This window comes from Lagopus leucura, unplaced genomic scaffold (assembly GCF_019238085.1).
Source record: "Lagopus leucura isolate 7727_CA_CO unplaced genomic scaffold, USGS_WTPT01 Super-Scaffold_100001, whole genome shotgun sequence".
NCBI lineage: Eukaryota > Metazoa > Chordata > Aves > Galliformes > Phasianidae > Lagopus > Lagopus leucura.
The window spans coordinates 47,547,918-47,571,757 of NW_024962262.1; the positions used below are offsets into that span (position 1 = coordinate 47,547,918).

Here is a 23,840-nt window from a genome sequence, read left to right on the forward strand (position 1 = left end):
TTATCACTGTGAACTGCCTCTGACATCTTACGATTATATTCAGCCACTTGGGAAAAAAAAAAAAAGGCTTTAATATTCCTTCATCAGAAGCATTCATAAAATGCTGAGGTAATTTGTCAAAAGTTGGAAATTTCAAATTATTGAAAAATTATTGTTAGCATATGAAACCTGGTACAGATATTTTTTTAACTGTAGATGAAGGAAGGAACTCCTAATACTTGTCTCAAAATCTGATTTCTCCCATGTCAGGTGCATATGGTGTCACTGAACTGCAGATGTGTGTTACACCATAGAATCTGTACATATTAAGGCCATGTAACCCAGAGAGTCTTCATTCCAAAGCAAACAGTGCAGCTGGAGGGTATTTGACCAGCCAAGCCCCGAAGACCTCACAGTCCTCTGTTCAGCCAACCTTCATTTGGAGGTGCCGAACACTCGGGTCCCGCAGCCCCTAAACCACATTTCTACAGGATCCACAGCAAAATTTTAGCTTAATCAAGTCAGCTTATTCTTAATTTCTCTGGACACTTGCAGTTCCTTTTCTCAGATCTCTACCAGGGAGTTTTCTATGGGAGGTATCTATCTGATGCCTAGTGAACAAGAGAGGAGGTTGAATACAGACAGAAGTTGGATAAAGAGTGAAAAAGTGATATATTTTAAGGATGCACACGAGTTTGGATTCATTCATTTATTTATTTATTTTCTAAAATTTAAGAACACCCTGAGGTCTGAAGTCCGGGTTCCAAGCTGTAGCAAACCTACAGGTTTCTCAACTGCTTTGCTTCTTCAAAGCGTAGCAGAGACGGATACCAGCTTTGTCTAATGGATAATTGAGAGCCTCCTGTTTTCTGGCTGTGTGTGTGGCCCATCACTTGCCTGCTGTGGATGACAGATCTTGTTGAGGGTTCCATTCCTCACCAAGAATGAATGCTGCAGATGCCTGTCAAAACAGTCTTTACTGTTGTAATTGCGGCATGCACATGAGGTTGTTTTCAAACAGCTTATTCTGGGCTGATTTTGTGGTAACTAAGGTCTCAATTAGTGGCAGAGTGGGGAGCAGCTTACAAAAATATAAAATAATAAACAGTAATGTGACCACCAACACAAGGCTAGGAGCCCAAGGTTTTCATATGTAAGAGTTGCCTCTCCTGGTAGAGAACTATTTAAAATGAAGCAAATTTAAACAACTGACTCAGAAGTTTTAATGAAAGGCTGCTTACCAGCAACATGTTCTCAAAAAGTATTCAAAGAACTTAGCAGAGCACCCAATATATCTGCTGAAGTAAAAATAGAATATAATGAAAATTGTGTTGATCAGCAGGAATCAAATTGAGAGACATCAGATATAGTTGAAGGCCAGGTGTTTGCTTCATAGAATTTTTGAATTTTTATGTCATTCTCATATACCATTACCTACAAAACTGTTCTTTTTTTTTTTTTTTTTTTTTTGTTCAGATTCAGATGAATAAATAGATTTCTTTGCTTCTTCTCCTTGTATTCTTATTTTTTCCTCAATTTAAATATATTTTCATTGTAGATTCTATTACTATTGTCATTGTACCTATATGTTCTGTCGCACTTTTATGAATTTAAACAAATTCTGTGATTAAAATATTTGAACCTTTACATGTGACAAAGAAACAGTCTAATTTATTGTACCGTATTCATAAATATTACAGTTGTGATACAAGGTTGACCTTGGAATCTCAGGGATCCAGAAGTAAAGTGTGTATTTCCATTCTCCAGTACTGCCAATATCAGCATGTAAGAAGCAAAGATCAGCTGTGCTACTACTTCAGGAATCCAATGGCCCATGAAACAGTATTGGTCTTCTCTCTGTCTTCTCATCTAAACTTGTAGAAAATAATAGATGAGTTTGGGTTGATCAATAAATGAACAGTAAGCAGGAGACTGGCAATAGCTGTACAAGGAATTGTGCCATTAGAGGATTGTTGTGAAATAAGTTTTCAAGCCCTCTGATTAAAGCATTTTCAAAACAATATTGGATTTATTCTTGTAATTGAAAATGACTTTTAAACAGAATGATCAACTAACAGTGCTGTTTGTATTGTTAAGGTAATGTTCAAGCAAGTATTGCAGCTAAAGATTGCCATAAAAATAATACACTTTTTTTTCTATTATTATTGCAGGAGTCACAACAGGGATCTACAGGACACAGCAATACGAGTAAGTACCAACTCATTTATGACTGCACTGGGTAGAGGGAATGACAATGACTGTGAAAACCAGGGGACTGATAAGAAAACAGTAGTAGACTGGTACAGTGCAGAGCCTGAGCAGCCAGTACTCATTTTTAGCCAAATATTAGGATCTGAATTCAAGAGCAATTATTCAAACACCAGATCTTTGGCGGACTGGGAAGAAAAAAGAAAAGAAAAAGAAAAAAAGAGAAAAAGAAGAAAGATTCACTTATAGAATCATAGAATCATTAAGGTTGGAAGAGACCACTAAGATCATCTAGTCCAATCATCAACCCATCACCACCATGACCACTAACCCATGGCTATTTCATTATGTTGATGGAAAAGACTGAAATAGCAAAAGAATGGCTTTTCTAAAATGCCAGAAAAGAGCTGAACCAGTTGTTTGGGAAAGGGCACTGCCAAATCCAGACTGCAGAAAAAATGATCACTTATCTTTTATAGGCAATGGTATATTTTGTGACTATTGCACTGTGAAAAGATACACAAATCGTGCCAATGTGACACCAAATGATGCCTCAAAGACCATATGGCAGTAGGTCTTTTCTAGCTAGAAAAACAAAAACAAATAAAAAAGCAACAAACAAACAACTGAGCAGCTGGATTGAAAAGAAAGATTGAATTGTTCCATAAAGCAAAGTATTAATCCTCTCCCCTGACACCTCTGACTGTTGTTAATGTTGTCTTGCATATTAAAAATACATGATCCTACCCTGCTCTCAACATAAAATCATCTCAACCAGAAGAACTATTTTGTTAGTTTCCTGACCTGACAGCCAGCACAGAGCCCTGTTTGCAAATTACAAGGCTGTGACTGAAGATGAAAAATGCCCTGAGCTGGTAGGAAGGGCTTTGAAAGTGTCTGGTCACCCACTGCGTGAGGGAGAATACATCCAGCAAGACAAGCCTGGGAGACGTAGGCTATTAAAACTGTGCAGCTCTTTGCCAGGGAAAGGTCGGCAGGCAGAAGTTGATGTTGTGAAGAAACATGCAGTGGTGTCACTTAATTGCCAGCATCAGTTTGATATTGCTGTGAGGACCAGCAATAAGGAAATAATAACAGGCAAAGGGGATGAGGTTCTGTCAGAAAATAATGAATACAGTAATGAGAGAAGGAAGCACAAAGGGGCCATAATGGAGAGGGCTATGCAAACATGCAAAGAGTTGTGGGCATGACAAACACACAAGCTGAGCTGTGGGCTTCACCATGACATCAGAGGCTGCAGCGTTTGGATAGCTTCGATCCTAGTTCCATTTCATTTATTTCCTTCTTGCACACTTTGATAAAATAAGTTGTTCTGCAGATCTAATGAAACCTGCTCTCCTATGAATTAAAAAAGCAGTTCTGCCTCTTTACATCTTTCCTCTGCTCATTTCACCTCATTTCACTGCCAGTTCCCCCATCAGCAATCCCACACCTTCGCATCTCCAGTTTCTTCTTATCTCCTCATTGATCTTGCTCAGCAAAATCAGTGTATGTCTGCCACTGGGTTGGAACTGCACTTGGTCCTGGTTGGCTGTAGTGGCAACTACGCCAAAGAATGGCTGAGCCCATGCAGAAACACTTCTTCCATTGGTATTGAATGTTAGGGTTGCTGTCTGACCTCAAGTCACAACTCCTAAGATTTTGGAGGAATTTAACTACCTCTGAGATATGTATCCATGAGGATTCCTGTCAGGATATGAAAATAAAAAAGCACAGTTAGGTAGAATAAGAGACAGAACTGATCGGTCATGTACAACAAACCCAAAGGAAATTCAGGTAAAAAGGATCTGGATGTGAGGCAATGCTAGCAAATGGCTCCGTATGGGAAAGAAATCTAATGGTCTATATACTGCATTATCCAAATGCACATCTTCAAAGTCTCAGTTAGTTGGTATTCCCCGTTGCACCATGTCTTCTGTGGAGTGGCTCTTGAATCTGGCATTTGCAATGTTTTTACTTCAACTGTTAAGATGTCTTTCTCACTTGCATTTCTCTCATCCTTCCCCCACAAGGAAATGAAAGCATTTTAAAACCCCTAATGGATGAAGTTATTCTGCTCTGTTAAAATAAGTATTATTTATCCCTGTTATCCAGAGAGGATAATTTATAATGGTTAGGTTGAGTGATTCACCCCAATTCCTTCCACTATTCAGCAGGGAAATCCTACAAAATTCCACTTGAATTTTATTTTGAAATGGGAGAGAATTGCACGTATCCCATCTGGTTGTATTTAAAACAATTAGGAAATGAGTTGTGTGAGCCTATCTCATCCTGATTTTCTTTTCTTAAATGTTAGGAACAGTCTGCCCAGGGAGGTAGTGGAGGTATTCAAGAATAGTGTAGATTTGCTACTGATGGACATGGTTAGTGGGCATGGTGGTCATGGGTTGATGGTTAGACTGTATGATCTTGGTGATCTTTTCCAACCTTACTGATTCTATGATTCTAGGATAAGATGTAGTAGAAATTAGCAAAGAATTCTCAGGTCTGTGGCTAAGGATCTGTGGGCTGATGGTTTCCACAATGTGCTTCAGGAAGCATGCACATACATACACTCCAGCATGTGGACACATGCACATTTCTACACTCATTTCAGAAAACATATACAGGGCATAGCAGCTGAAGTGAAGTGTGCTAACAGCAGCCCTGTAAAAGAGGTGAGGTAGGTAGCATATCCTTTGTTAATTCCACTGGACTAAGAAAAACTGAAGACCCCACAAATTTGCCCATTGAAACAAACCAGAGCTAGAGTGGATTTAGTTCAGCAAATGCTCAGTGGTGCTCACATAGTGGTGCTTGCATGAATTTGTCAGGTTACATGAAAAATGGAGATACAATTCTTGATCTAGCCAAGAGTGAGTGTGAAAAAAAAGCAAGTTGCTCTGACAGATAATTCCCTTTTACATAGGCTTTTCCAGTAGCTTATCAGTACCATATCTATGACATTCAGCTATGCTTAGTCTATACACATTTCTCATATTTCTGTTACTCAGTCAAGTGTGAACAAAGTTGGTACTAACTGATAAAGCATTAATGACCAGATTTTCTACTCCGATAGGCTGGAGTGATGCATTTCTAGCATCCTCAAAAGCTTCATCCTCCCCCTCTGCAAAGAAGTATGTTAAGTGACAATTAGCATTAAAGCAGCTGCAAATGCTTACTGTAGGGTAATTCATTAATATCCAGTTTGCCTAATCACAGAGATTCCCTTTTCACTCAGTCCTCACAGTACTTGTGCTGTTTCCCTCTCTACATTAACACACATTGCTGAAAGTAGAACTTATTTGAACTCTGCTGGCAAAGCACTCAGGAATCCATATGCCCCCTCACACTTAAACAAACCAGTGTGTTCATGGTAAGAATTCATCATTTATTAAAAAAAAATCTAAGTTACAAATAGAAAATCTTTGAATACATACCAACTGTTACTGTTGGTTTCTTGTTCCAAATTACCATAACACAGATGAGCTCCAGGACTCCAGGCTGACAAATGTACACTGTAGCAACAGCTTTCTAGCCAGCAGGTTCATCAACTGGATATGTTTTCTGAAGTCTGTTAAAAGTGAAAAGTGTCCTAGAGATTATGAACTGGATGTATTATATCTTGTGTGGCTGCCTAGTTTACATCTATATTTTAGGTGCCTTAAGCTAGGGCTCAGAGAGACAATGGTGTTTCTAAAGACAACCAGATCTTTCCACAGCCTTTTCAGTAAAGTTTAAGAACAAAAAAGGTACAGACGAACTCTTCCACAGGAGGGGATGAGATGCAAGCCCGACAGCAAAGTGTTTCCGTTACCCAGAACTTCCTTTTATTAGACCCCTACTTTCAGAAGGTCACCATCTAGATTAAGTGATTTAGATGATTTCTGCACAGCAGTGGAAGGACATTGGTGGCAAAACTCTGCCACTTCTGAAGGCAACAGTGAGTTTTCAAGAGGCACCCCTTATAGCTATTACTGACACTTCAATGCTATACAAAAACTGTGTGAAGACTTTGGCAGCAATGAGTGGGTGATACATAGTGCTCATATAGAATGGGTTAGGGGCTGGTCTATAACCCACTCAGCTCAAGTCAGTGACAAGGGAATGCTGGAACAGCCTGATGAAAACAAGCACTTCTCACATTTTTTTCAGAAGACACAGGTGGATTTTGGTTTAATGAAGCTCGTTAAAAGGTAGTGGAGGAAAACACATCCATCAGTAAGCCAGTCACACTCAACCTCTGCGCCTCTTTGCCTGCTAGGACACATAAACCTGTATGTAGACAATACACAAGGGAAACAGCAGCTGCAATTCTGAGGTCTAGAATTCAAGTTCAAGGTGATTGAAATGGATCAGTCTACCCTGTTTACCCAAGTTAGAGCTAAAGAAACACTGAGGTGTTAACTCCCTCTGGTTTCTCAGATTGATGAGTGTAGCAAGGTACAACCACCTTCCTTTTAAAAGGAGATGAAAGAGGAAAAAGGTCTTGGCTTGACCTACCAGAACAGTATTATTCCATCAGCTAGCAGCTTTCCTGGTGTCAGTGTTCCTGGACCCAGGAAGATGATTATCACAAGCTGTGTGAGTCATAAGGAAACATAAAGAAGGAGCCTGTAAGCTTCTGATACTTCTCAAATATTCAAGCACCTGACTTCTCCTCAAGTTGGGTGTGTAAGCCAAGTTAGCCCCTTCTTGCACAAAACAGCACCTCTCATTTGTAGATGCATGTTCTAATCACTGTCTTTGCAGCTCCTTCTAATGCTGTTCTATGTAATATAACGTTCCTGGAGCGGGGCATAGGAGCATGTGTGTGTTGGCTGGAATGCATATCAATAGCAGAGCTGTAGGGCCCTGGAGAAAATCTTTCCATGGCTCCAAGGTCTCCTGTCCCTAGCAAAATTTGAATTGCTTGAATCTTTCTGTCCTCTAAGCAGTCTCTCCTTTAAAGTTTCTTTGCCTAGTATTGCCAGAGTACATGTGCCAGTGGAGAGAAAAGTCAAGTAGGGGAGAACTCCCAGCTTGTGAATACTCCAGCAGTGCCCCAGCATTATGGTTGCCACAGCAGCATTCTGTGCTTGTGATGAGAGCAATTGGTGTAAATGAGTAGCAATAAGTAAATCTTTGACATGTCACATCTGAACAGTTTCCATATTTACCATTTCTGATGTCATTTTCTTCTTCTCTTTTAAAGGAAAAAGTGATGTAGAGCCAAAGAGTCCAGAGAAAGGCACAACTCATACATCGTAAGTCACTTCTGCCTTTATGATCCAAAAAAGGCGTCTATGTTTTATCAGACTGGTTGGGCAATATTGAATTTGTCCATTTGTTTTCATTAAGATAAAGCTCTTTCACTGATGCTGTTCTTAGAAAGGCTCTTTAGATAATGACTAAGCATTAATTATTCCTAGAACTTTTGCATGCTGGCAAGTCAAAGATCCTCACGAGTGAAATGGCTCCCTATCATGCTGAGTAGATATGAAATGATTTCTGTGGGTGTGAGAGGCTGCCCTTTACAACCTGACTTCAGCATTACCTTAATGCTACCGGAGTTTGTCACACTTGCAAAAAAACGTCATGTCACATATGCCTTTGATGTACTGATGTAATTTTAAAAGACTGCAGTCTGCAGCTTCACCTCTGAATTACTTGAAATCCAATTACAGTTATCTCTGGTCTCTCACGATTTTGTTGATGTTTTTGAATTAACAAAAGAAGTCGAGAAATAGATAGGAACAGGCACTTGTAATATATCAGTGTTCACCTTCACTCTGGTGCAACAATAGAAGCTTTTACCATTTTTAACTCCAGTATGCAAAGAACAGAATTGTTTTGCCAACATAAACCAGTCTATAAAACAGATGGGCTGCAAGTTAAAATATATATATAAATAACAACAGTCTTCCAAACTGAGCTAGATAAGTTAATTCCTCTATTATTTACCATGCAGTAGCAGTATGAATTTCCACTAAACCGGTCACCTTTTTAATCCCATTTGTGAGAGCCAAGTTCCTGCAAGTCAGTCATGTGAATTTTAGAGTGCATCTTGTCCGTAATTTATGTTTCCTGATTCCTGTTATTTAAATTCAGAGCGTTACATCATGTAAATCTCACAAGGTGTCACCATTTGTCACATGGTCAAAAGTAGTCACAGAAGGAGGTACAATAACAGTGATTTATTGTGGGATGTTTTCATTTCTGCTGCAAATACGCATTAAAAACCTACTGGAAATGAATCTAGAAAAAGATTTGACATGGTGTAAGAAATGGCTTGTCCTGTGGATTGTGTTGTGGAATGTAATTACAGCCTGTGAGCTTATTTAGCCAAACTTATTAAATGAATTAAGCATTAGCAGCCTTATGCCTTCTGATAGTATGATTGCTGGGAATGGTTAATAGAATGATTCCAATTATTATCATTTTTAAAAATAGTATTGCAATAAAGACCAAAAGAAGAAGGGTTTTAATGCCATCTGGAGGTATTTTGAAGAAATGAACACATTTATTTTGCTGATATTTAGCAATATGTAAACCATGAGCCACCCTCCACAGTGGTTTTGCTAGTCTGGTGGTATTTTATTTATGACGAATGTTCTTAACTTTCCTTTCTTCTCCTTTATCAACTTGAAACCCCCTAGCATCTCTGGGCCCAGAATAGAGAGAGGTGTGTGGAATCATAGAATCACAAAATGGATTGGGTTGGAAGGGACCTCACAGCCCACCCAGCCCCAACCCCTGCCATGGGCAGGGCTGCCCCCCACCAGCTCAGGCTGCCCAGAGCCCCATCCAACCTGGCCTTAAGCATCTCCAGGGAAGGGGCACCACAGCTTCTCTGGGCAGCTGTGGTGCCAGTGAGCAGGGTTCAGAGATGTGCCCCAAATATCTGTCTCAGTGTCAGCTTGAGACTGTCCACTGTGACACACAGAGTGCTAATTTAAATACAGCAGACTTCAAAATCTGTTTAAGTGTGGGAAGTTCTTGCCCAGTAAGATATATTAGTGTGACCTTCTGAAACTATCCACTTGTCTACTGCATGCAGAATACTTAGAATGCTTATCTTTGCCTTGTTGCTAATGCCAGGGCCACCTCGCAGTAGATACTGGTTCCTTGGGCAATTCTAAGAAGCAGCAATGACTTTTACTACCGCAGTGCACACAGCTGTGCACAAAGTGCACACTGAGAGGCCACACCAGCAGGACTCTGTCTTTCTGTCACATGGCCATGCCCTGGGTCCTGGAGGAGGGATGCTGAGAGAAGCCACAGTGAGAGGTGGCACCTTCAGGGCTGGCTGGAAGAAACTCCAGGGAGCCAGAAGGAATGCTCTGTGGATTCATTTCACCATGAATCATTGTTTCCATGTGAAAATGAAACAAACAGCAACCAAAAATAAAAAGCAAAAACACAAAGCGAGGCATGTTGGCCCAGATAAAAATAACAGAAAAGATCGGGAGGAGCAAATTAATGTTTCTTTCTTGCAAATGTCTTTTTTATTTCCCTCAGGCATGTTACAAGCCACACAGTCAAACCAAGCTTATATGACTCAGTGGCAGTTAATTCATCCTTGGTGTAGATTTACTGCCACCATCCAAAGATTATTTATGCAGCTTCAGAAGACAGGTTGATTGCCCTCCTGAATCAGGCGGTGAGGTGCTTGTGAACTGAGCATTTACATCAGGTCTCCCCTGAAGGATTCCTCCTACCTGACCCACTGGGCTCCTGGGGCTCAAAACCAGGTGTTGCTCTGGAGCAAAAAGGATGAAGGTGCTGCTTGTGTCCTCTGAGGGCATGGAAATCTGGGGCACAGATGCGTGCAGTGCTGTTCAAATGGGTTTGGGTACAGGAAATGCATCGTTCCAAAGAGCATAATGTGTAGCTTTTTTCAGGTATGCATTAACTCTCTGGATGGACTCTGGTGGGACCTGCCTCTCCACTGATAACAACTTTATACATTATGAAATCAGTATACTTCGGATGATTCACATTAGTTGATGCAACATCCTAATTAGTTAGATAAATAAGGACAGCCATTACAATGCTAGAGATAACTGAGATTAATGTAAGAGAGTGAGAATTATGCAAAATCATGGAGGAAGAGCAGAATCTGGGCAGAGTATTTGCTCCTTTTGCGTAGTGCTGCTATGGCCCTCATTGCATCAGCATGCGCAGAAAGCATCTGAACTGGCACTACATGATGGCAATAAAAGGTGCAAACAATACAAAGGTGTTAAGCTGTCTTGAGTCTTCTCCAGCTGATTCATGTTCCATGTAACAGAATGTTTTTAAAGCCATAAGAGTTCTGGATTTGAAGTGTTTTTTGTTGTACTCAGTATGTACAGCTCTCTATGGGTCATCTGATTACAGCTTCCCTGCACGTTTCTAAACTTTTAGGACTGTTCAGAAATATCCAGCAGAGTTTCATTCTTTTGGCTTTGTGATGGAAGTTTCAGTTTTCAGTGGCTAGAAAACCTACCAAATGTTGTTAGAAACACCTAATTTTTATGAAAATACTCCCCTCTACCCCAGCCTTACCACTTGTAGGATTAAGGAGGATGTTAAAGAGGAGAGGAATGGAGACTGAGTGCTCTTTCTGGTTTTTTTTTGAGGATCTTTTCACTAAACCTTAGAACACTGCACTTGAAACTTTTAGTTGTAGAACATATCCATGCAAGGAAAAATTATTCCAAAAAGCTCCTGTGTTTCAGAGGGTCCAGTGGTGCCACAGCAAGTCCCCACTGCACTGGAAGTCTGAGATCACCCACCTTCCCACACACAAACTGTGACAACAACCTAAAAATAGCACATATACACAAAGCACCCCCAAAAAACTCCTGCTCTTGGGATGACTTTTGATGTACCGTCTGTTGTAATGTTCATAGTACCTTTGTGTTTATAAATGATCTCCAGTTCAGACTATCCAAGGTTAATCATGCCTGACTGTGATTCACTGCCATGCATTTACCTCAACGTTTCTAGTGCACTTAATGATACCAGTGCTAGCAATGAGATACCTTGCTGCTGTCGCTTTATTATCCCTCCCACTATTGTTTTCATGCCGAGCTGCTTCAGTTTTTTCCCTCCCTTTTTACAAGAGAATTAACCAGGATTGAAGGAGGCTTTTATAATTTATGGCAGTTATGCAAGTTTTGCCCTTTCTAATATACTCTGAAAATCACAGAGATCCCGGTATGTGTTCACTTGTTTGCCTTTGCCAGGCAGAAATAGATGTTGGCACCGGTTACTAGCATCACTTGGAGAATAATTTGCTCATGGGAACTTCATTAACTGTACTAACTTCAGCTGTTTCCAAGCTGCCTATTTGTAGAGATTAGTGCTACAGTCTCTTGCCCATCCAGTTGCTAACATCATTCTCATCACCCTGATTCCCCCGGGGGAAGAAAATAAGAAACAGGTAATTGGAGCAGTGTCACTTTTGTTCTTCCGTGGTGCAACCTACATCTGTATTGGCATAGAATCATAAAATCACAGAATGGTTTGGGTTGGAAGGGACCTCAAAGCCCACCCAGCCCCAACCCCTCACCAACTCAGACTGTCCGGGGCTCTATCCAACCTGGCCTTGAGTGCCTGCAGGGATGGGGCATCTACAACCTCTTTGGGCAACCTGTTCCATCAGCATCAGCATCACCTGTTTGTTTCTTACCTTTTCTTCCTCCCTTGAGTCTTACTCCTTAAATCTACAGAGTGACTCACAGATATTACAGCCAAAAACTCCTGCTAATTTCCCATTTTGCAGATGGGAAAACTGAAGCAGGGGATTTACAAGCCACTTCCAGGCAGCAAAGTATCATTCTCAAATACAGGCGATCAGCCTAAGTGCTACCAATGCACCATTGTGCGCCGAGCCCCTGAGGAGCTTTTCCTTCCACATCTGGCTGCTGTCTGATCATGAGCCAAAGCCTTAAGTCTCTCAGGCATCCACTGAGCACCGGAGTTGGAAGATGAATCCTAATCCCACCTCACTTCGCCAAAACACCTGGTGCAAGTTATTTAAAGTTAGCCTTGGCTTTCCCCCATCTAAAATAATAATTAGGCTGCCATGAAGACCAGCTCATTAATATCTGTACAAAGTGTTGAAAAATGCAATGTTCTGTAAAAAATGGCTATGGATTACTCACCCAGAACAATAAAGGAAATGAGAGATAGATTAAGTTTTTAAAGACAGACTCAAACAGTAAGTGTGGATGTCTTGAGCAGTGCCAGTGACAGGGAGGGGCTGGGTGCAGGGAGCCATGCCCCATCAATACTGCCTCACCTTCCCCCAGAATTTCAGCCACAGTTTCTTGGAGCAGTCACCATCCAACTTAAATTAGGATCTTGCTTTCATCTCAGGGCACCTGAGGGAGGAAATGGTGAATTGGGAAGGGGCAAATCTGGAAAGATTCTTTCAGTGGCACATCTTAGACATCCTTCTGTTTGCTTGCCATGAGGACTGTAATGGCTCAGTAGAATCAGAAAATAGTTGAGGGGCATGAAGAACAATGGAAAGAGTGAAATTCATGCAACTGTGGAAGGTGGCACAAAAAAAAAAAAAAAAAATTACCCAAATCTTTCTGGGATATAATCCATTTTTAGTTTCCAGATAAGATAATAGGGCAACTTTCCAAAGAGAAATCCAAAACTCTGGAAGTTTGGGGCATTTTCAAGAACAAGGACATCTGCAGTAGGCACTGATCAGTGATTTGGTGACTCCTCTTTCAGTAAATCCATGGGCTATCGTAAGAGTATTAACTTGGTGGTGAGCCACAGTTGGGCCTCCTCTACCAAAAACACAGATTTCAAGGGATGATAGGCTATTTAGAAAAAAACTGTTATTTTTTTAGATGTCTTGAAACTGAAGGCACCAGATACACATTCTCTCATCAATGGCTTTTAATACCTGTCTGTGATATTTCTGAGACATCTTGTAGTCCATACTTTAAAAAAAAAACAACAAAAAACCTTACCATAATGAATGAAATCAGTGTTCTTTGGAGTGATTGAGGTCTTGAAAACTGTAGAAGTGAATGTCTGGTGTTTATCCATGAGCCAGGTAGCTGGCAGAAGAAGAAGGCTGGCTTCATAACGCTATCCCGCCTGTTTACTTGAACCTGGACTTGGGGAGCTAACTCATAACACTGCCAGGCTGTCAGTGCTCAGCCAGTCCAGCAGGAGCAGCTACAATCTTAAAATGCACTCCTCAGCTCTCAAATTCCCATTAAAAAATTCTTTTTTCCACTCTCTCCTCTGAAGCATTGCCTTCAAAACACGTATAAATACAGGGTATTTTTCTGTGTATTAAATACCATTAAAAAATAAAACTCCCCTGTAACTTTCTGTACCAAGAGACAGAAGGTTTCACCTGTGAGATGCATCAACCCCAGCTGTATTGTCACAATACTGATGTGTAAGGAACTGTCAGTTCCTATCCTTCCCTTAACATAAATCTTTGGATTTGTGGTATATGATGTTGCTGACAGTCCACAGAAAAATACTGTAAGTTAATACCAACAAATCTATTTTCTTCAAATCCTATAAAGACATTTTCTTGGAAGACATTTTCCCACATGGGTCTTGACTGAATCTGTCTTTGAGGTTTAGCTAAGTTAACGAGGACGAGTAGATTGGTGGCTTGGGTGGTTTTTTTGGCCACATAAAAAATGTAGATGCATGGCTCTCAAAGATGATAAAATCTTCAAAAACACATAAGTTGTATTAAAATAAACATAAAGAATAGTATCTTTTAAAGAAGGTGAGATGGTTTTATTTGCTGGATTTAGAAAGAAAATGCTTGGAAGCCCAATCTGGCCATAATTGCAGCTACGGTTACCTTAGGATAAAATTTATCTTCTGTTGTGTCTCAGTCAGACAAGAAAGGCCTTATCTGAGATGTCAATAGGTACAGGGATAGGTGAAGTCTAAATAGCAGCACCTCTGAGGTCTGGGGAAGTTTGTTATTGACTTCCAAAGGAAGAGATAGGGTTTTCACTGTCCTGTTTTTTAATGTTAGTCTTTTCTTTTAATAGATATAACCGATAGCCAGAAATGACCACTCATATTGCTGCAAGACTCAGCACAGAGTTTTATTTATTAAGTCCCCATTAATCCAGGCCCTCTTGTTCCCCTGCACTCTCTACCTATACTGTGCACACCAGAGCTCTCATTTTGATGCCTCCTCAGACTCAAAGAGAGTGGCACAAGACACTCTTGCTTCAAATAAGAAGCACTCAGCACCTTTTCTCCAGTTTGAAAACTTGCTACAATGCTGGCCATTATTTCTAATTTTGTACCAAGTGACAAATGTTTCCCTAACACTTGTGTTCATTTACATCATTTAAAATAAAACCGACCAATTTAGCCCACTAAAATATAGTTAAGATTGAGGAAGTGTTTTCCCGTGTTGCACCAAACGCATATTATTTTTCTCTTAGGCACTGTTTTCCTTGGACTTTGTCATTTGTAAGAGACTAATTGGGAATTTTGAATGCGGTCTTCGCTCCAAGCGTGGTGGTTAAGGAAAGGTTGCCAGGAAAATCAGATGCGAATACCTGGGAGGAACTTGATTTCATCAGACATGCCATCAGAAACCATCTACTTGCTGTGTATTTTCTCCCTGAAGTAAAAGGATAAACTGGAGCTGGGTGTTAGGCACGTTGTAGCTGAATGGTTCATGTTGCTGGTTTTGCTGTGTTAAAGCTCCCAGTTGCTGTTCTGGAAATCCCACACCTGGAAGGGAGGCTTTGCTGCTGGTGCGAGGGCAGGGAAGGGGGAATGGAACACCACACAGCATGTCCAAAAGGAGAGAAGTGCCATCGGGAATGCTCACATAGCCTGATTTAGTGGGGCTTTATGCCATCAGTTGCAGGGTGAGGGGTGACGCAGTGCTGGTCTGAGCCCATGGCCGGTGTGCGAGGTGAGGTGCAGAGGTGGGGAGACGGAGGAGGAGGGACAGGCAGGGAGAAAGGGAGATAGAGGGTCCTGGCCCCCTGCCAAGGCAAATAACCAACATTTTGCAAAAGAGAAATCCTAAGACTGAGGTCATAGTATGGAAAAAGTCTGTTTCACAGACTCTTTAGCCTGAACGCGGGCCAAGTTTTTTTTTACTTTTTTTTTTTTTTTTTAATGTTTTTTTTTTTTTTTCAATGCAGGCATCCTATTAACATTTGAAAAGTAAAGCTCGTCCAGGAATGGAAAGATTTTGGAATTTGCTGTGCCTTAGTTTTCTGCTTTGTTGGTACACATATATACTTTTAATTACGAGAAAGCAAGGCTTTGAATGGGAAGCTGTCTCATTTTACTTTTGAATTATTTTACCACTATGAAGATCAAATTAAGGGTATGTAAAGAAGTGCTTTTTTCTTCCAGAGACTAACAAACTCACCAAAAAAAAAAAAAAGAAATTTTTCAAGCTTGGTGGACAACTTTTTATCTTCCATGCAAAACACAAAAAGATACTGAAACCAGAAATGGCAATGGATTTTCCTCTGTGGAAAAGTTCTGCTGTTCAGCCATTTGTACCTACAATTTTTTTAAGCCTTTGTAGTAGCAAACTGACAACTTCATGACAGTTTATTTTTTGTACCTAACTAAACAAATTGTTGAAACTCTTCTGCCTTAGTCTCTGGGTTTGCATTTAATGCCAGAGTGTGGATATTTTTTAACTGTGGAAAAATAGAACTCCTTGGATCTGTTAGGATGTTATTGCAAGCAAGTTTTGTGGTCTTTGATTTGCTAAGCTACAACTGGAGCCTGCCTTCCTCAGGGTAAGAATATTTCCACATTATCATTTCACCTGTGGCATTATATCTTTGTGTGTATCTTGGCTTTGTGCATCCTGCTCTTTGTTTAGCATGCAGACAAGCTACATCTCCCCAGAGAGATGTGGAATACATTTATTGGCAATTTAAAATTGATGATAGATTTGACAAGCAAGCAAAGTGATGCACTGACGCTATCAAAGCTGGTGATGAATCGGGACAAAGGTTTGGATGAGGCGTATTGTTCTGGGATTCAAAAGGGTTTTACTTACAGATCATTCCAAAATCAAGGCAACTGTACCGCTGACTTACAAAGAGAAGAGCTTTTCTGAGTTTTTATGAGAAAAAAACATGGCTTGATTGGCCCACAGACCTTTTATAGCAGAATTACAGCTGACATTTCTGCATGCTGATGTTTATTAGTTTTGTAAGCTGTTTTGTCAGGATTCATTTTTTTCTGTTTCCCTCTTTCACGTTATAAACTGTAAGCAGTTTTAGGTAGAGAGGAAGAATCTCTTTACATTTTTCCTCAGAGAGACGCTCCAAGAGGTGTGGGTGTAATAAATTAAAACAGAAGTGATCTGTTACCTGATGAGTATGTAGACTTACCATTCATTCATTTGCCTCAGAATTTAGTGTAATTATAGGGGAAAATCCCATAAACTCGCCACGAGCTTTCCTACTGCCAAAACAAAGAGGACAAATTAAGACAAATAATCTCTTAATAGTATTTAATAGCATGATACAAAGTACGAGCAAATTACCTTGTTTGATGGCTGATTTTTGTGCCATTTTAAATGGCTGATTTGGAAGGGGGGGGGGGCTCCATCCAGAGGTCCCCTAGGGAGCTGAGGCAGATGATGCAGACATGCAGTGCAGACATGCAACCTGCCTTAACGTGGTTCAGACAGAGGCCTGGAATGTCCCAGAACATAACCTAAAAAATAATTTGTCATTGCTCTGGTTTGTATTTTTTTTAACTGTCAGCATTAAGACAAAAATTCATGTGGCTGCTCATGTAAAATCCACATGCTTTCCCCATCAGTACAATGTTTGCAGTATGTGTAATATGAGACACAAACTGCTCAATATTTGCAGTCACTGTCAGCAACAGCGGTTTCTGTAGACTTCCATGGAAGAAAGGATGAAGTCTTTTGCCAGAATCTGTTAAAAAAGCCTCTGTCACAAAGTGAGGTTTGATCTTGCAAATAATTGCAGACAAACATGATGCTTTCCAGCAGGACTTGCTTCAGCACTATTGTCTGAAAGACCAAATGTTCCTGTGGGTAACTGGAGCCGTGTTTAAGCTTTATTGCTCATCTCCAATTCAGTTAAAAACCATTTCCCCAGCAGCTGCATGCTTTCCCGTGAGCGCTGTCAGTAAAGCAGAATGAGTTATGTCTGTTGAAAATGCAGCCCATATTACAGAATGCCTTCACACAGAGACCAAGGGGCACAAACACAGAACCTGCATATGCCCAGACCTGCTTCTTCTGACAGCAGCCACTAACACACCAACCTCCACATCCCGTGGTGCAGCAAACCTTGCACAGCTCGGTAAGCAAGTGCTCCTGCACCAGGGCTGGAGGTGGCTGCATGATCACTCTGGAGGAGCTTCCTTTCCACTGCTGAAGAGCTTTGCGTTGTCAAGCATCACATTCAAGAGGAAGAACCTCTCCTTGAGGCTGTCCCATAGGTTTCGTTGCAGTCTGGTTGGCTGGTGACCCTCTCCAGCCCTGCAGCACTCACAGCAGCCTCGTGTGACTGCTGGTGAGCAGTTGGGAGTCAGGAATTGAGCTCTGAGAGAGAAGGGATAAGGCTGGAGAGATGTTCACAGAAGACTTATCAGCTAAAGGATCAGCTGAAGGATCTTAGGAGTTTTGTTACTACATCTAGCACACATCACTAAACAAATACTAGAAGATATATAATGCACAAACAGTGAGAGGTGATTGCAGAGTTGGATGGTGGTTGTTAGATTGGTAGCAGGACCTAAAATACTGATGTTTTCCCAACTTGCATATATTTCATTATGACTGCAGTAGGTGGATGACAACCATCATCCACAGGCATTATGGAAAGATCATAAAAAGTAACAGCCCTCCTTTTAACATGATTTTGATTTATTTTTATCTAGCAGATGTGGCTATGTACATCTTTAGCATGATCCCATTTGGCTCAGTGACACTGCACAGCTATGACTTCTTTATGAAAAGATCAACTCATTCTGTGTCCTAAGAACCTAAAAGCTTCAATGCCTAGCTGAAAAGCAAGGCATTTTGCTCAAACTGCTTACGTTCTTGTACTTGAGAAAACATTAAAATCTCATCTTATTTCTTCGCGTGCACTTGTCACCCACTCAGAGTTTTATCCAAATAGATCTCTGGTCCTTTTCAAAGAACATCTTCAGCATGAGTTGCATTAGCTTTAAAGACTCACCAAGAACAGAGCGGTCCAGGCTGACACTCTTGGTTTCCAGCAGAGAAGTAACTGCACAAGTCTTATCCCACAATCCTGCAGCTCAGTTAATTAAGTATTTGATGTCCTAAGAAGCTGCTGCCTGCCAAAGCTAAGGAGAGGGAGCTGCGAGGCCCCGTTCCCATCTCTGGCCACCAGACACTGTGATGTTCAGAGACTTTCCACACATCGCACCGTGCTACACAGCTCTTCCCCTCTCCCCACCCCAAAGAGCTGATGAAATTAAATAGCACAAAAAATTAACCCCACCGTTATTGGAATGCAGCTGGGCAATACATGGCTTTGTTTGCTGCTGTGAGAGAGCATGCATTTGCTTATTCATCTCTGGGGGTTCTGGGGACAGGATGGTGGGGAGCCTAGTTCCACAAGCCTTGGGGAGCACCTCTGCAGGACCACATTTCTGTGTGTGCTCAGGTGCCTCAGGGCCTCACACAGGACAATTTCTCTTTCCCTCATCGTCTGCCATCATTATCTGCCACACCAGCCACCACTTCTGCTTTTCTTTTTCTGTTTCCTCTTTCTTGTTCCATTCTTTCTCCTACCACCCCATCCCTGTATTTGTCAAGTTCATCACCTGCAGATTCATCTCTCCTTACTTTTCACTTCTGCTGGCCCTCACCCATCTCACCACTCCCTTCTCCACTTTTGCCCCAGAAAACATGTCTCCCCCCCAAAATAAAAAGATATGTGTGCCAAGTGATACACAAAGACCCACAGCAGCTCAGGTTTGTGGATTAAGTGCATGTTCTTCTTTGCCTGCTTCTCTCTGCCTTTTTCTCTTGATTTCTCCCTCATACCATCCTTGCTTAATGGTAGATCACGGGGATGAAGACTAGCTTCTAACTCCTCTGTCAGGTGCCCAGGTATGCCCAAATCTTCCTCTGGATCACATAGTTTTCTGTTATTCTCTAGTAAGAATCATAAAGAAAAACAACAACAACAAAAAAAAAAACAACGAAGAGAAGAGAGATGAATATGGAACAAAGTTTTAGAGTTAGCTACCAATGCTTTCCTTTTATAACTTTCAGCATGATTGGCAGTTAGGTTTATTTAATCAAATTGCCTTTTCTGTCAGCATATTATTTAATGAGAGAGTTCTTTTTTTTGATTGCATAGGAAATGTAGAAGCATTTGAGAAACTCCAATGTGCTATTTATTCATCCATTATGTTGGGAATCAGTTTAATTTCAATGTCAGTGGAAGAATTAATAATCATAACAGTTATCTGTCACAAAATGATCTATTTGGGGATTTTTTTTTCAGCAAACCAGATTATATTCCCCATCCTTTCACTAGAGGAGAAAGTTTTGTTTTTTTTTTTAAATAAACGACATTTTAATGTGTTTTTATTTTGATTACCCCTTCTAGGCTGATGGTAGAGATAAAATATATTCAGGAATGAATTCAGCGTTGAGTCATTGATACAAAATTCTTTACTAGCTTATCTCTATTTTATTTTTTTTATTGTTCTTTAAATTCACTCTGAGCTTTTCAAGCACCAAGGAGGATGGATGCCCCCACAAAGTGCACGCTCCCTCCTTGTCACAAAGAAACAAAAAGACAGTTGGAGTCTTCCAGAGATAATGCAAAGTCCCCTTTCGGCGGTCGTGTTAATTTGGGCTGGGCCTGTCCTATGTTTGGCTCCGCATTTCACTGCCAGGAGAACAAACTAGCTTTATACACATAAAGCTGTGCAGAGAGAGAGAGGTTTGGAGGCACAGGGGCCCAGGCCTGGCTTGGGATGTCTTGGTCTCTGCAGTTATGTGCAGCCCTGCTTAAGTAAATAACTGATAAATGAATAAAACCTTTCAGCTGATGTGTTTGATGAGTACCAAGACTTTTTATATGACTCTGAACGAAGGGCAGTAACTGTTAAATGAATTGCTTTTTAAATAAAACACATAAGAGAAATTTTTAAATCCTTCATTGTTCCTTAAAATGTTTTAGTGCCTCATTAATTCTTGATTAGCCCGGTTGTTAAGAGGCCATTATTATGTGGTAATAAGGTGTAGGAAATTACCTCTAGGACTCCAGTCGTGTCGCAGTATATATGCTGTGTTGAGACCAAGTGCCTGTGGTATGAATTAGGGCTGCATGGCTTGGTGGTGACACCCAGGCTGATGGTGCTCACAGTGCTGGCCCACCATGAGACCCTTGTGGTGGTAGCCCTGTGCTGTGTGGTGGATGCTGTGGTGCAAATCCTCCAGCAGTGGCCTCTTGTAAGGCAGAGAAGACCTGGCAAAGCCTTCTGCTCTCAGCAGCCTCTGAAGTGCACTTCAAGGGCTCCCAGGTCTTCCCTGATCTTGCCTTCAGCAGAGCATGGGAACTCCTATAAAACAGCGGAATAAAATTAGTTTGCAGCTACGTTCATTTAAATAATTTCAGATATGCCTGAAGCTCACACGGATGAAAGTCCACTCTCTGCTGCAAGATTTTTTTTGGCAGAAAATGTCACAGGATGTTTGGTGCTGGGCCAGCAGAATATCACCAAACTGACAATCTCCTTGGATCACTGGCATTTTGAACCTTCCTCCTCTTAAAGCTTGCAACAAACACTGGCAGTACTAATCATTATTATTCTCTTAAAAATAAGAAAATGAGCCTTTGGGGCTATTTTTATTGTGATTTCCTATGACATTTATCAGCATTCTGAAGAAGAAGTATACTTGAGTATCTCGGTCTGTATGTATTTATTTTTCAGTGAGTATTATGCATTTTTTCTCCCCCTAAAAATCTCTTTGAGACTGCTGTTTTAATGCTCAGAGTACATAGCTCCCATTCATTAACTATACAGGGAGCTACCACAACATCACTGTCTTCAAGCATGCTTCAAAGACCCCACAGACCCTCTCCCCCCCTTACAGTCCATGGGGCACTGAACACCAAAGAGCAGCCTCAGCAGTTCCACCTCTCCAGGCAGGACTGTAGGGATCTGCCACTGCTTTGTATGCACGCCAACATGTATTTTTCATTATTTCAGGAAAATAACTAGTAGCAAATTGTCGTGACTTTTACAAGGATGGGTTAAAAATCAACAAAAATCAGATGTTCAAAAGGTTCTTCTGACAGCATTTTGGGATCTTGCTGAGGTGTACCTGTAGCTCAAACCAAAGACTGCTGGGAGTTGCTAAAAATGTGTAGTGAAGGAAGAACATCAAGAGGTAACAGCCCAAGCTTGATGAAAGTTTATTTAATCAATATAACTGTTCTGGTTAGAAGTTCTTTCACTTAAATTACCTCCTGGCGCAGGCTCTAGACATGAATTAGAGCCTGAAGAGCATCATGAGGCAGGTCAGTTCCTGGGAGTGTCTGAACCCATACAGATAGGATTTCTGCCAGGACTTGGAGTTGCCTTCCACAATTCTGGATCTGATTGAACAGTGGGATTTTGAAAAAAAAACCAAACCAAACCAACACAAAAAAACAGTAATATCTTTGCCTCCATTTCTTTTTTCCCACCGAAGGAGAATAGTTTGTTCACTTTTGACCTCATAGGATGTTGGGAACTTTAGCAAGCTAGAGGTCTCTCATTACCAAATAGTATGATAGGGCACAGACCACTAACAAATTGATATGGTGGGTCCTGTTTCTTACTAGTCAATGATTCTAGTCATAAGGAGAGTAAAACCTTATGCTTCCATGTTCAACTGTATGGAAGCATGGAAGAGAGTATCGATAAGAAAATCCCGACAGACCTTTCATTCAGTCCTGATTGTTCCACAGTACTGCTTTAAATTGAATTTAAGCTTGAAAAACCATTTATAAAAATACTTAGAGGGCTGTTTGTTGCATCTTTTGAACAGTAAGAACATTTCTGCTGTTAGGATAGTCATGTCACTGAAAAAATACAGAATGACTTCTTTAGACTAATAAAGACTGTTGGAGATACTCTAAACGTTTATACAACTTCTGGAAAGCTATTTATATATTTAAAAGGCCTTTATTGTTAGTATCCTAAATTTGTGCCTATTTTATTCAGTACTTTTATCAGCTATCTCTTCCATCTTCAGTGCAGTAAAAATATTTCAGTGCCTGATAAACCATGTACAGCTGAAGTCCTTTCTCTTATCAGTAAAAAATCATTTGAGTTGAAAGTAATATAATGGGCTAAATTAATTGCCGATGAAACTCCATTGGTTTTACTAGGGTGACACCAATGATGAAACTAACTCAATATATTCAGTTTTGGAAATCCTCTTTTGACTATTAACGCTATTAGTGCTAAATTGAATTATTTAGAAGTCAAGCATCACCACTTACATATATGACTTTTTAAATACACATTGCATGATATAGATACAGTATTTGCATATAAATTATTTGCACATATACCAAGTTAGCATGTTATTATTTTTAGTATTTATTTTTCTGTAAGTATCAAAAAGATAATTATCCATAGCTGTCAATATTAAGCACTTTATACTTGCCATGGGAAGATATAACATAATGCATTTTTATTTCCACACCCAGAAGTTCTTCTAAAATAATAATGAGTGTTTCAATTGGTTTCAATTTATCGTTAAATAATACTTAAAATTGTTTCTGTTCAAATATGGAGGGCATAGGTACATCCTAAAAGGTCTGCGTAGAATTAATATCCTGGGAACTCTAGTGGTAGGCAACCATCAGTTTCAAGCATAAAAACAAACCAACCAACCAGTCATATAACACAGAAGATTTGAGCAAGTGTTCTTAATTCCATTCTAATTTTGTGTAAAAAAGTACATCAAATTCTTGGATTTCAGTCATGTAACATGAGAACATATTTCTTGCTAATATCTTTTGCAACACTGCCATGATATAGAAGTTTACTCCTATGGATGGCAGTCTGACAGGTGATGACAGAAAAAATATTTCACAGAAAGCTTCAATTAACAGCTAATGCGTGGGAAAAAAAGTGAAAGCAGCAGTATGTTTTGTGGATGCAGATCAAACCCTAACCAAGGCCAGTCTCAGCACTTTGCCAGAGAGTTAATTTAACCTCCGAATCAGCATAGGTAATTCATGTTTTGTTCAATAAGGTTTAAAAATCATATAGAATCATAGAATCATATATATAGGTCAGCAGAAAAAAAAAAAAAAAAAAAAAAGTTGTCATTTTTTCAGCAAAATAAGGAAAAAAAAAAAAAATTGATTGGGTCCAGTCATTTTATTTAGCTTACCTCACTCCAGAAAGTGCTTGGAAGATGATACTGCAGCCCTAGATATGAGCATATCTTTGAGATTCTGCTTTTGTAAAAAAGAAAATAAAAGCATCACATCTCAGAAATGTTGGAAGGAATGATTTTAGATAGGAATGAAACTTTTTTTAGTTACTTAGGGAAAAGTATTCCTCACGCCTGGCAATCGTCGAGCATCTTGGCCAGTCCTCAAGCTGCTCTTGATGTGTGAGCTATTTGTCAGAAAATTCCACTCAACTCTAAG

The 23,840-nt window shown here is 40.3% G+C and overlaps 1 protein-coding gene across 1 annotated transcript in view; it reads left to right on the forward strand.

Annotated features, from left to right (window-relative positions):
- The window catches only part of AFF3 (AF4/FMR2 family member 3), a 317,614-nt gene that overhangs the window by 194,238 nt on the left and 99,536 nt on the right, over positions 1–23,840 (forward strand). Inside the window, exons 6-7 of the mRNA XM_042868275.1 lie at positions 2,151–2,187; positions 7,382–7,433. Of these exons, the coding sequence (XP_042724209.1) occupies positions 2,151–2,187; positions 7,382–7,433 (89 nt within the window). The remainder of the gene's footprint in view (positions 1–2,150; positions 2,188–7,381; positions 7,434–23,840) is intronic.